This window comes from Melopsittacus undulatus, chromosome 5 (genome assembly GCF_012275295.1).
Source record: "Melopsittacus undulatus isolate bMelUnd1 chromosome 5, bMelUnd1.mat.Z, whole genome shotgun sequence".
NCBI lineage: Eukaryota > Metazoa > Chordata > Aves > Psittaciformes > Psittaculidae > Melopsittacus > Melopsittacus undulatus.
Genome location: NC_047531.1, coordinates 44,935,607 through 44,949,611, shown reverse-complemented (window position 1 = coordinate 44,949,611; position 14,005 = coordinate 44,935,607). Strand labels below are relative to the sequence as shown.

The 14,005-nt window shown below is 45.0% G+C and overlaps 1 protein-coding gene across 2 annotated transcripts in view; it reads right to left on the bottom strand.

The window, feature by feature from the left end:
* MRTFA (myocardin related transcription factor A) overlaps positions 1 to 14,005 on the bottom strand; it is a 68,596-nt gene that overhangs the window by 1,932 nt on the left and 52,659 nt on the right. Inside the window, exons 3-11 of one of the 2 annotated variants that reach the window (XM_031049915.2) lie at positions 10,463 to 10,518; positions 8,850 to 8,925; positions 8,042 to 8,203; positions 6,480 to 6,655; positions 5,858 to 6,013; positions 5,140 to 5,390; positions 4,650 to 4,821; positions 3,271 to 4,386; positions 1,986 to 2,117 (exon numbers count right to left, since the gene is read on the bottom strand). In XM_031049915.2, coding sequence (XP_030905775.2) covers positions 1,986 to 2,117; positions 3,271 to 4,386; positions 4,650 to 4,821; positions 5,140 to 5,390; positions 5,858 to 6,013; positions 6,480 to 6,655; positions 8,042 to 8,203; positions 8,850 to 8,925; positions 10,463 to 10,518 — 2,297 coding nt within the window. The remainder of the gene's footprint in view (positions 1 to 1,985; positions 2,118 to 3,270; positions 4,387 to 4,649; positions 4,822 to 5,139; positions 5,391 to 5,857; positions 6,014 to 6,479; positions 6,656 to 8,041; positions 8,204 to 8,849; positions 8,926 to 10,462; positions 10,519 to 14,005) is intronic. The other variant, XM_031049916.2, reaches the window with a different exon arrangement.

The window sequence follows — 14,005 nt, the reverse complement described above, 5'->3', positions numbered from 1 at the left end:
TGCTGATGTTTCTCATGCTAATGCAACGCCACAAACCGCCATGGGGCTGCTCCTGGATGGGGAAAGCCTCATCTGTCCAAGTGGGGAATTCCTCCAGCACTTTGGAGAGAGAAGGCACTTCCCTTTTTGTGTTCAGCCTACTCTGCACAATATATCCAGGACTCCTCTTTTACCCACCTCTTCCTGCAGTGCCTGCTTTGGGGACAGAAGCCAGTTTCACTAGCAGCCAAGTTTCACAGCCTGATGGTGGGTGGAGGGCACCAGAGCACTCAGCAGCACCAGGGACCTCCAAAGGAAACCCCAAGTGTTGCAGGAAGTGGTGCTCGTGACTCAGCTTTACCAGATGAATTAGCACACAACTGCCCGTAAGAAAAGTTAGAACAGGGATCAGGTCTTTGCCTCTACAGCAGCTATGTGTGATCCACGATGAAGCTTGCTCCCTGGAGCAGTGATCCCCAGGTATTAGATGAATGCCAGTTCCAACACTCATACATGTTGATACTCTTCCCCCTCCTGTTTTCCCTGGAAAGCTGATCATCTGTTCCGTGACCTGCAGGTAGAGGAGTGACCGCAGGCACTGGCTGGTAGAGCTGCTCTGAGGCCTTTACCAGGAGCACCAATTTTCAGGGACTGTTTGTGGAAACCACTGGGGAAGAAGGGCTGCTGGTTTGGAGGTGCTGAGAAAGACAACATGAATATGGTGCGAGACAGCTGCCCTGTGACTGCCTGCAGACCTAGCTTCTGACCCTACAGGAAGGCAAGAGGATTAGGAGAGTGCCACTGATCACCTTTGCATCTCCTCAAAGGTCTCAAAGCAAACCAAGGCCCTGGCCCTTTGCAAAGTGGATATCCCACTCCAACCACACTAGAAACTACTCCTGTCATAAAATGGTTTGGGCTGGAAAGGACCTTAAGATCATCCAGTTCCAATCCCCCTGCCATGGGCAGGGACACCTCACACTAAACCATATCACCCAAGGCTTCATTTAACCTGGTCATGAACACTGCCAGGGATGGAGCATTCACCACTTCTCTGGACAACCTATTCCAGTGCCTCACCACCCTCACAGTAAAGAACTGCTTCCTTATATCCAATCTCAACTTCTCCTGTTTTAGTTGCCAAATTCTTTCCAAGATCTGACACAGAAATGATCCTAACAAGCCCTAAAAACTCCTCATAATATTTCTGTAATTTGATTACATGTTACAGAGACAGCCAAAATCAGCTATGAAGGGAGAAGATGCACAACCATCCCTGGAGAAGGGGTAAAGCCAGAAGTGCCCTCTTTCCTGAACCAGCATTGCACTTCACAAAGAGATGATTAACAGATGTGCTCAAGGTACAGGAATGGAAACCACGGCATGTTCATCAGTACCAGAGAGTAATAGGTCCCATCCTTTCATCCCTGTCAGAGCTCAGATGCTACCTTCAGCAGCAGGCATACTGCCCACACCACCCTCTATGCAGCCACCTTTTCAGTTCAGTAGCAGTCCTTCAAGAAGCAGGAACACCACTGTGAACCAGTTCTGGCCTCTCACCTTTTTTAATTGATAGACAATGCTTGTTTAAAACACCAGCTGCTATTCTGCCCAAATGTAAGACCAAAGGGCAGAAGCTAGGAAATTGTCACAGTTCAGCCCAAAGCTCTTTGCTGTAAAGCCTCCACAACTCTTGCAAGCATCCCCATGGACACTCAATGCTCCCGAAACCTCATGTCTGAGGAGCAATCTCCCTTACAGCTAGTTCAGGAGGAGGAGGGGGAATGGAGAGGCTGTGCCAGACACTCTTTCTGCTGCCATGTTCAAACTCAAAACCAAATGTCTCATGCAGCTGCAAGCTGTGGCAGAAGCTGCTGTGAGATCTCACTTCGCTGTGATGATGGTATCTGACCAGGACTGTGCACGTGTTCCCCTCCTGGCACTGCTACAAACCCTGGCAGCAGGCAAAAAAAACAAGGAAGAAAAGGGAGCAAGGAGTGAGCTACCTTTCTGACAGACTGGTTTAGTCCTCTGGACTGCTGCAGCTGCTTCTGCTGCTGTGTGGGCTGCTGAGGGGTGCTTGCAGGTAGCTGACACGGTGGTTGGCTGGAAGTTTTAGTGGGCGATGATTGTACTTTCTGGAAAGAAAAGGGTATCCATGAGAAGGATATCCATTCCCCAGACACAATGTGGAGCAAGGCTTGTGTTTTTCAAAGGGTTTATGAAGTTTGTTTTTCCCCCACTTGCTATTCTTTAGGGAATTCAGTGATTCGTTCTGTTTCACCAAGCAGAGAAATCAGACTGGGATGGGATTCAGAGTCCCAAAAGAGGAGGTGGTAGCAGTCTAAATCCCTAGGCTATCCATGACATCCCTCGAGGGCTAGCAGACCTGACACAGGACCTGGGCCCTTCTGGAGGAGCGGCTGGAGTTCAGGTGAGATACCCCAGGGTATCAAGAGTGACACCAGATGCTGGTATTTAGACAGCTGCCTGCTACACAGCAAATGCTTAGTGCCTGTCCCTGGTGGCAGACACTGCCATTTGCTCTGCAGAAGGTGCAAGAAATGTAGCATCACAGAATGGAAATCATCTCTGCCATGAAAGATGCTGGGGACTGACTTATGCCATAAAACCTAAGCACATTTATTCCTTCCTGGAAGAAACGCTCAGAACAATTCTGCTAAGTGCTGAGCTCATGCCAGCCATGGAACAGTAGATCATCTCTGATGAAAGACTCTGTTAACACTGAAATACTGACATGCATTAAAACAAAGAGCAGTCAGAAAGCAAACAAACAGACTGCTCCCAGGGTCTGATTTCAGCTCTATCTATATGACATATTTATCATTCTGACTACGCTCTCCAGTAAAGGACATGAGGTGAAATACACTGCTTTTTTTTACTACCACAGGCATAGTTGTTCTGCCACTAGTGAAATGTGGCAGCAAACCCTTGTCCTCCAAGCTTGAGATCGTGCCTGACAAAAGGCAGAAGAGTTTGTGTCTGGAAGAATGCGGAACAGCCTGTGATGCACACAGCCAGTCCTGCATTGCTGTACACAGTTCATCACTGTCAAATTCCAGGCTTTCTGCTGAAGATCTGCTTACACTGCTTTGTTTTACAAAGCCATAATCTACCAGCCCTCACAGTGGACAACTCAGCCATTTTAGTATTTACTGCACCGAATTTCCACCATATTAAGTCACCCTATGCTTGACTCAACCAGAATCAGGAAGAGGGAGAGAGCAAGCCAACTGCCTGCAGCAGGGATGTGATTTAACCCTTGCCCACCTGCAAGGTCGGGCAGCTACTCCCTGCCTTCCCATGGGGAGAGAGGCCCTGCCTCTCGGTGCTCTGCTTGGTCACGGTGAGGACGATGTGGGTCCCTGTGGAGTCGGTGATGAGGGTGGGGGGCGGACTGCCCTTGATAAGGTCGCTCAGGGAGCTCCCTTGCTGTCCAAGGAAAAGCCGCGGGCTGTGGGACTGGCACGGTGGCTCTGTTTCCGTGGCTGGCACCTCCTGCTTCACCATCACGGCTTTCTTTGGCACTGGGCTTGGATTCGAAGTGTCCATTTGGCTAGCGGTTGGTGCAGGGCTGAGTTGGTCTGTTTGGCCACTGGATTGCTTTGCAGACTGGCAACTCAGAAAACCATTTTCACTCTTGACCTGAATGCCAAACGCTACTGGGTTGGAGGCAAGGGCTGTTCCTTCTCCTGCAGCCGCTGGGGCTGGTAGTGACTGCTGAGAGCGCTTCTCCTGCTCCAGTTGTAGTCTAAGCATCTCAACCAGCTGCTGCTTCTGCTTCAGCATGCGGGTGAGTTCCTCGATCTGCTTGTCCTTCTCCTGCAGCATCTGGTCTTTGTCCCTAACTTCTGCATCTTTGCTGTTACCAGTGCTACACTGTTCCGACCTGGGTGCTGCATTTACACTGCAGGAGGCAGACTTGGAGCTTTCTTCCTTCACCAGGAACTGCACTGGAGACGCCTGCAAGGTGAGCTGGGTTAGGGGTGAGGTCACCATCTCTCCAAAGGTGTCTCCAGTGGCTGAGTTCTCATCCCCTGTGCTCATCTGCGAGCGCTCAGAAGGAGTTGGAGAAACAGGAGGAGTTGAGCCTGTGCTGCCAAACTTCATCACACCACCACCGGTGACTGTGGCCACAACTACTTCTGCTGGTGCAATGCCAGTGGTGACCAGGGCTGGCCCTGTGCTCAGCCTGGCAGCTGGGAAGGCTACCACCACTTCGGCAGCTTTTGGGAGCATGGCTGCTGTGCTGGGCTTGGGAGTGGGGGTTGTTTGGCCGGCTGCTCCATTCTGCTCTTGGTAAGCTCTGAGACGCTCAATCAGGTCTGTCTTTGTGCCTGAGACAGGCAAGGCCCTCAACTTCAGCTCTTGCTTCAGCTCTGCTACCTGAATCAGGGAAAAAAAGGGGGGAACATTCAGAGAACATAGACTCTATCCAGAACAACTTAACAGTTACCAGAGCCATGAGGCAAAGGCCTCCTGCAGGCCAACAAACCTGCACCACAGGTACAGACTGCAGGGTAGCAATACCAGCTGCTGTCACTAAATCCTGTCAGCCCACTTCAGCCCTGCTCTGGGGCAGCAACATTGTTCAGTACTGCCCTCAAACGATGGCAAAAAAGGGGATATGCAGCTTCACAGGTATTTACCTTCATCTCATCTAGGTTGGCAGGCAGAGGGCCAGGCTTGCCCACTGCAGCATTACTGTTTTGTCGCATCAGCCCACTGGAACCAGAAGGTACTGAAGATGCGCTGCTGACTGTGGCAGAGAGACTGCGCACAGCAGGAGCACTGGCACCACTCTGCTGCTCTCCTGGAGGCCTGCAGGGAAAGAAAAAACAGAGGCATCAAAACCAAACTACAAAGGCAATGAAGGCCCTTAGTGTCAGCAATCACATAGTTCAGAAACATCTGGGTCACTAGTGCCATCATAGACATTAAACCACACCAATGCCTTTGACTATATCCATGACTGGCAACTGACTCACTTCAGGCCCTTTTTGAGGTCTGCTGCAACCTAAAAAAATGTAAATGTATTACACCCAATCACCACACCTCACCCCAGAACACATTGCCTCTAATAACAGTACTGGGAAAGCAAGTGCTTCCTAAGAGAGAGCTGCCATTTAGGACCCATACTTTGGTGGGGCTGGCAGGATGGTCTGATAGTTGTAGTGCTGCTGCTGCTGGTTGAGGATCTGAAGCTGGAGAAAGAGCTGCTGCTGCTGCAGTATTTTGGCATAGGATGAATCCATGGGAGGAGCTCCCTTGTCCTGCTTTTGGTCCGGGGGAATATACTGATGATATTTAAGCTTCTTGACTTTTGGCTTCAACTCCTTGGCTTTTTTACTGCGCTGAGACTTCTCACTAGCAGACTTGGGCTGGCTTTGCTATTTAGAAAAAAAGGAGGAAGTAAATAAGAATGGAAACACTGAAATAATATAACACCCCATGTAAACCAGAACATACACTGGAATTTTCATTTCAAAATTCTCCAGATTTGACCTCAGCGTCTTTCCTTGCCTCTCTAACTTAGGCAACAGTATGGCCACAGCACCTGCAGCAGCTTACACTGCACCATAATTCAGGTCACCTTTTCCAGCACACCAGATCACTTGCTCATCCAGTGCGGACTCACTCAGATACTCCTGATTGTTTCAAAACATTCTGCATTCAGGACCCATTTTACAGAATGTTAAATATGTTACAACCAGTGTCAGAGGAAGATGCACACAAGAAATCAGCTTTCCCTCCTTGGCAGCTGTCAATATAGTATTTCCAGCTCCAAACCTTCTTCAGAGTAACCATCTTATCTTCCTTCAGATTACAATTATGAAGAAATCAGCCAAAATAGTACCTTAATGAGTGTTGGTGGAGGCTTGGCAGCAGTAAGAGCTGCTCCATTGGTAAGACTAGGGGGCAGAAGAGGTGGAGGTGGCAGAGGTGGGGGTGGCTGTTCAGGTAGGAAAAGTGTTTCACTGGAGTCTGCGCTGATCTGCAATTGGGATGTACCCTGCAGACACAAAAGAAGGCATGATAAATACACATACAAGGAAGAAAACAGTGTAAAGAGAGTGCAGGAAATGCCCACTTACAGGGAAGCGGCACAGGTTTCAAGTCATTAATCTGACTCTTTTAACTCACTGCTCCAGTTATCCCTGAGAAGCAGCACATCTTCTCAGGGGAGAAAATGAACCAAAACCCCACACTTTTACCTCCCAGCTTTGCCCACCAGAATCAGTCACACACAGGCTGTATCAACAAGTGAGGGTTGCTCCCCTTCCCCACACGGCACTACTATGGGGGCTTCTGAATAACCAGAGGACTTCATGAATGCTACACAGAGCCAAGACCCCTTGTGAAATCTCACAGACTATACCTTTTAAGGATCCCTTGGTCTCACTTTTTAGGATCCTCTGCCAGAAATCAGCAGTAGCTGTGAAGCTCCAGGGCACTGCAGGAAGCCACCACATTCTCACCTGAGCTACTGATGTGCCAGTGGTGCTAGGGAGAGGCTCACAAATCCGGGAGTCCATCGGTGATGGGACAGACCCCTGGGACTCATGGCTGGCTGGCTGTTCTGGGGAGAGGGCATCACTGCTGTCCTCATCAAAGGAGGAATTGTCTGCAACCTTTGGGTAGTTCACCTGTCCAACTAAAAACACAAACATCAACTGTGGTCTTTGAAGTGGAATAAGGAATTATTTCACTTGACACTAGATGTTTCATGAAGATTAATGAAGATATGGAGAGAGATGCGTCTGAGCTGTGCTCAAAGCACCAACTAAAAATGACAGAGCACAGCCCAAACTGAATCAGTTGTGTTTACACCCATCTCCATTGTCAGGAGAATAAAATAATGCAGACTGGGGTGAATCACTTCCCTTGCTTCTTAGCCAGACAAGCTCAGGACAAGTGCTACTTAACTCTGCCCAAACCCAGTTCTGTGGCATGGGCACCAAAGAAGGTTAGACACTGTAAGGTTGAGTCATGATTTCTCTGATATTCATCCTGTGTGGTGGAAGGCAGAATGCCTCTTCAAGACAGAATCCCAAACTGCCCTTTAGTCTTCCCAGCAAAGCAACAAAGGCTATGGATTATGTGTCTATCTACAGGCCCAGCAGACAAATTCATGTGAGTGTACATTTGTGGTTTTTAGATTACATTATCTCAAATTAATCCTGGTAAACATGAAAATACTATCATTTGCACCTAACACAGAAACAACAGAAATCCAGAGAGATGTTCTTTGCTCAGTCAGAAGGAAGCCACATCTCTAATGCTCCAGTTTAGAAGTTCATTCTTTCTCTTCCTCAACCACTTCTTGTGCAATGGTGAAGTCAGGCTCTCCCACAATAGTGTGCTTTTCCTTTTTCATAAAAAGTATTCCATCTTGTTCACAGTTGTGTTCCATTTGTCTTTAAAGTAGCTGTGCATGTTTAAGGGGATGAATAACCACAGATACACACAGACTGTTCAGTCTGGGGAGACGGAAAAGAGCACTGCTGAGGCAGTGGGAAGGCTATTCCTCAGCATTCCTTTCAGCCCTTGGAATGGCACTGGCAGGATTTACATCTGTTCTGGTTTATTTTTAAAGGGGTTGAATCCTCTGAAGTTTTTAAGTTCACAGACAGCTTTTGTTTCACCACACCTGTTTATATTCTGTCTCTTCTCCCTGATCTGAGTAAGTCAGTAGGTTCTCCCTGACCAAGGCTGCTGACATGTCAGACTGAGAGAAGGATCTCTAATGAGAGAATCTATGGAATGCAACCTTCAACAGCCTTTCAAGTCTTTAGGGTATGCAATTGCTTTCACGTTATTCTGGGACATCCATGCTCCCTATAATTTAATCTCTTCATAGTACCATCTGGCTGAAGGGAGTTCTGTTTTTCAGAATCCTTGGGGCTGAAAGCTTGTGATTCTGAGACAGAAAAACAAGACCAACCAAGGGGCTGCACTATCTTAGACAGGCAGAAGGACTGATAGGAAATCACAGCTGCTGTGGGAAATGTCCTCAGCACAGATCCTCCTCAGGCCTTACCGATAATGGCTTCCTTCAGGCTTGATTCCACAGGCAAGATGTTCTTCTCCACCAGCTCCATGGGACCTGGCCTCTGCGCTATCTTCTCATTGAGGTCATCTGCCAGTCTGGCTCTCTTTAGCTTCAGCTGCTTAGCCTGCAAGGAGGGTTCAGCCGAGGTCTCTGTTTGGGGAAAAGTAAATAAAATGGTATCAATTCAGCAATGGTCGACCTATTGCACTTCAGCAGTATTTTACTTCTGTGCAGAAAGGTTACTGTAAATAACAGTAGGTAACTACAGAAAAATAGTTGCAGATAACAACAGACAACTACGCACTATAAAGATATGATAGTTATGTGTATTTAAGTTATAACTATAGTAGCCCTTGTGACTCTAGCATAGGACAAATTTATTGCTCTCAAACTGATGTAACTCAATTTTGGCCAAAGATGTGGTACTCAGCAGCAGCACAGTACCCCCTTTCCAAAACTGAGGTGCTTATTACTAATTTCAGCAAATCTGTCTTACTCTCTCTTGGATATTTTGTAGTCTCTTCCCTTAATAGAAGTGCAATCCATGGTCATTCTCTTACATTGTTGCGCAGCTACACGAAACTGCACAAGTTGAGTTCACATAACAGATTCTTCTAAGAATCTCCATTAAGCAGAGTGGAATTCCACCCAAGAAATCATGCAAGAGGCATGATCAGAAGAGCCTGCTCTCAACTGAGAGAAAGACTTGGGGATCAGAGGCGAAATAGAAAGCTGATAAATAAGTATTTATGATACAGTTTATTGTTCATGTTTTCCTGTTTAGCACATGCCATACCTTCCAGAATGTGCATCCTAACCAGCTCTGATCTCTCCGGACGGGACCGGATTTTCCGTTTCAGATAGTCCTCTGTCTGCAGAAAAGACAGACAAGCAAGAACCAATTTCAGGAGTGAGGTAATCTTGGACAGCACAAAGAAGAGAAAAAAGCATCTTTAGTTGCTGCTGAGATCTAAACAAACACAGAACAGAGAAGGGGCATATCTTCTGTTCCAGAACACCCAGAGAATGAGCTTATTCTAAAGATGACCTTCTACTGTAATCGCCTCAGTCAAACTGTGCACTGCTGGCCTGCAGAACAGAAACTGTAAAAGACTTCCTCAAGAGCTAAAACTCTCTTTTCCCCTTCTATGCAACACCACTAATTTGTAAGGGTGAAATTCAAGACATTTCTTTTTGCATTAAAGATAAATGCACTGGTTCCATTGCTCACAGCAAATACTTTCATAGACTGGTGGCTGACTTGTGGTTTGGGCATTCTTTTTTATTGGTTTAGAGATACGTTAGTTGTTAAGTTAAACACCCTATTCAGTTCCTTGGCAGGCAGCATCTAAATGCTACAAGACGACTCATTTAATTTACAGAGCTGCTTTTAGCTGTCTTCGGAGAACATTCTACAGAGCAATGCCCCTGATGACCCCGCCTGGGCACATTACCCTTTACAGAGCTTAGGAATGGGAATCTGGGAGCAGTGGATAACTGACTGGTAAGTACTAGCCATCAGGGTGGGCCTTCAGAGAAAATAAATATTAATCAGAAAACTACACCATACTTGCTGAATTGCTCCACCAAAATATTAACTTAATAAGAAGGTTTTAGAAAAAAAAAGAGAAAGAAGAAAGAAAAGCCTTTGGGACACTGGTCTTAATGCAAAGTCCTCTGTTCCAATCCTTCCACTGTTTAAAGTGTTAACGCTCCTTTACAGATCTTAATCACAGCTGTAATTTATTAACTTATGTTGCTTTCACTTTTAAAACAAACTTTAGCCCAGCAGTCATAACAGGTTTTGGTCCCCTGCAGGCTAATCAGAAAAATAAAACTATCGCCAGAGGCTTTTTGAGGAACAGAAATCATCAAGAAACCCCCAGTTAGCAAAGGTACCACATGAAGTGTGACGCCTGGCTTCCTCTTTCCATACAGCCAGAAGTCTGTGTGATTTTTTTTTTGGGGGGCGGAGGGATCCTCTCCATTAAATTTTCCATGTCTGATGGCCTAGATAAACAAGTGCATGTGCAGGTAACAGAGAAACCATACGGTTTCCTCTAAGGTGGAACTGAGCTATACATGATAGGAGCATTTAAGGGCAAAACCAGACACCATAAAAATAAAAATGTAAAGTAGATGGACAGTGGGGAAGAAGAGCGTCAGTGACTTCCAGAAATAAGACTTCTGGGGAAATCCAGGCATCGTATTCAATGGTTTTCAGGAACAACTGAGGGTTAATCACCACTACATACAAGCTAAAGAACATCGCATCCAATACATCTCATATAGTGCTGTATCACATCCAAACCATGAATGATTCTTTTCTGCATCACATTTATAGCTACAGGATGCCCAAAATACTACTCTTTACCTTCCCAAAACATTCAGGACAATACTGGATCTTACCCTGGCCCGCTCCAAACTCCTTCTTTGTTCATGAAATGCAGCTGGACTTTTCAGAGCTGTTGAGAGGAAAACATTTAGAGAATCAGTGAGAATGACGAACTGCACATCCTTTTGGGCCAACTAAGTTAAAAACACCGCGGCAACTGCCTCTTGCATCTTTCAACACACTGGACCAGGTCTCCAGCTAGTATAAAGCAATGTCAATTAACATACTCCATTTGCCAGCACAGGAGCTACAGGAACTGACCTGGACTTTACGTGGGCTGCTGAAGAGACTAACATGTGCACTTCTAGTAGAACTAACCACTGTTGACAAAGTTGGGTCCAAGAACCTGAGTCAGAAACAGTACCCCAACAACTGCATTTAAAGCCTCAATGCAGAGTAAGATTATCGGGACCCTTAAGTAAGGGAATGACATTGAAACACTGAAGAAATACATGAAATGTTTGAAGGATGTGGGACAATCTTAATGAACTGTTAATTCTCTTTACTACCTTTAAATGTCAAAGGAAGCTACAAGTCTTCCCTTAATCTGCACCTGTGTTTTGTGTATATGCAAGGGCTGGTTTCAAATTCTACAGGTCCACAGGACATATATATTGCTCCATGTCAGAGGAACTGTAGTGAGAACAGGAACCCTTAGACAGGAAAGTACATCTGCCTGTTGACAGAAAACCAAGACGTGAGGAATTAGCAGCAGCTCTCCATATAACAGACCTCCTCACCCCCTCAGACTCAGTATAAAACCAGAGCCAAAATGGATCATGTTTTAGAGAAACCGATCCTCTGCTGTCCAGGACCGTACTAACCCTGGAGGAATCTCTCACTCTGCCTCTCTGCTCTTCTGGAGCACACAAAGCTCACGTCCCACAGTAAAACAGGAGAAAGAGGGTGACCATGGTGTCACTAGCTACTCATGGTCTTCCTGAATCTGCAAGTAGCTTGCTTTTTAAAATGGTCACATTGTGGTTTGCATTCAGAACTAGCTGCAGGGAACATAGTAACTTCTTTTCATATTTCTGAAACACTCAACTCATTCAACTGCCTTGTGAAGTCTCTAAAGTACCATCAAGTTAAAACAGCTAAATTAAGAAGCTTCATCTTTAAAAATAAATTGCCAAGTCTTACGAAGACAGAAATCTAAACTTGTACAGATAGTAACTCCAAAGTATTGCATCTAAGCCCTATGAAACATAGTCTACACATTATTTTTCACTTAAGACCAATGATTAAATACTTCTCAAATGTAACTTCATAACAAAATCTCAAAAGACTATAAAAAAAGAAGCCCTTGCATAAATGCCATGTATGAAAATATTTCTAATGCATATGTAGACTCCTAAACACTTTTGTGTATTTGAGAATAAAATGGAGTAGTCAAAGACAAGACACACGTTCTGTTCTTCTAAGTTCTAATGGAGTAAACAGTAGAATTTAGCCTATAGGCCAGGAATTCTGACTACAGAAATGAAGAATAATCTGTAGAATAGAATAACGATAATTGAAAACTAACCATAGTGAGTACACAGACCCCTATAATGATGGGATAAATAGTTCCTATTGAGATTAAAGATAGTTTTGTACAGTTATGGACAGAAATCACCAGGTAGTTATGTAAGCTGTGAAATGGGAGTGCATTGACTGCACTCTGGGATAAAGGTAGAGATATGGTTTTGCAATAACTGCAAATATAATACAAAAACCTTCCCTGGCTGGCTGAGACATCAGCTTCCGGGCAGCCTCACCATCATACTTTGATAAAGAGCGAACAACAAATAATACTGGGAAATATTCTTTTCAAGCAGCATGACCTGCTTCTGAATATGCATGGATTGAACTTAAACACACATTTCTTTCATTGTATGCATATCATAGAAAAGTGAACTAAAAGTTCAGTTACATCTGGGAAAAGATACCATGCAATAGATAAATTGGTATAAAAATCTACACTGGAGAGAAGCGAAGCAGGTTTCATCTTGAGTCTTCAAAAGCTCTCTAGCACCAGAACGTGCAGACATGGCAGTAATTCTTTACTCTCCCTTTCCTGCTTACCTATTCCGTCAGTTAAGAGGCAGCAATGAACTTTAAGTGACATTTCCCTGACCGTAGCAAATGGTCAGGAAAATCACTGCAGGAGTTCAGCTGATGTGACAGGTAGTCCAGGAAAATTCTTGCATACAGAAGAGCAAAGCAAGAAGAAAAGAATCCCTGAGCAATAGAAACACACAAAAAAGAAAAACTCTCCTTCCAACACATACACATTTAATAGTAAGTAATGTAAAACTGCCACGGCAAGGATCTTGTAAAGAACAATTTCAGTCTCTAATGACGAGTCCTCTGGAAACAAACACTGGGTTGTAGCTATCTGGGCTGGCAACATGACAGAAGACTTCATATTCGACCTCTGAAAATGTCAAGAGGGCACAAATCCTTCGCTGCTTCCCTCAGCAGTCTAGGATGGGGCTGACATGTTAGGAGAGTGTGTCTATTGTAGATCATTATCCTGCAGAAGCTAACACAAGAAGCCTTGCACATTTTTCAGGATTTGAAATGACTACATAGCCCAGAGCTGTGAAACAAGCAATTCTGTTAACTGCATTATAGTAAATGGAAAAGAAAATAAAGATCCTATGAAGAAATCTCAAGCAGTAAGGCTCTGGGTAAACTCTACAGGCGACCCACAGAGCAAATATGCCCCTTCTCCAGATCCTTTCACTGCCCTTCCCAGCTACTTGGCACTGATCCCTGAAAAACTGTCCCTACCCCTGTACCCTTCTGGCTTGCTCAACCCAAGTGCTGTTCAAAATGACCCATATTGACAAAGGTCTACTGTTCTCAGCTATAACAGCTCTTTTGGCTCATTCTAATGGTGTATGCAAGCTTAGCTGGTGGAGCAGCAGCAGTAGTAACCAGGTAGGAAAGGGGCAGCATTTCTATCACTGACACAGAATTTGTGTCCACAGAATTTGGTACTTAAAGCAGCAGATACAACCAGCTATAACCATCACATAGGGCTGAAGAAACTCCAATCACCTAATGCCTTTGACCTCTCAGACTGGATAAAATATCCTGAACTATTCCTTACAGTAGTTCATCCAACCTGTTCTTGAAGAGTTCTCATGAAAAAAAGTGATATTATTGCAAAGAAATTATCGCAGTGCATAGATGTCTTTACTATGTAAAAACCTTCCTGAAGGTACACAGCATTGTACCAGCCACTAGGAAGAAAAAAACTCTATCCCAGCTGAAACCAGGACACTGCCTAACTTATATTTCCCTTCTTATAATTTGCACTCATTATTTCCTGCCTTACCTGCAATCATTACAGAGAACAATTTATCCTCTTCCTATTTGCATCTATCCCTATGTATTTAAAAACTTAGGTTTTCCTACAGTCTTCTGTTATACTAAATGACCAAAGCCAGTTGCTCCAACCTCCCCTCATAGGTGAACATTTCCCAGACCTTTGCTTGTTTACTTACTTTTGCACTCCTTCCATTTGTTTGCCATACTTCTTGAAGTACAGTGTCCAAAATCTGGTA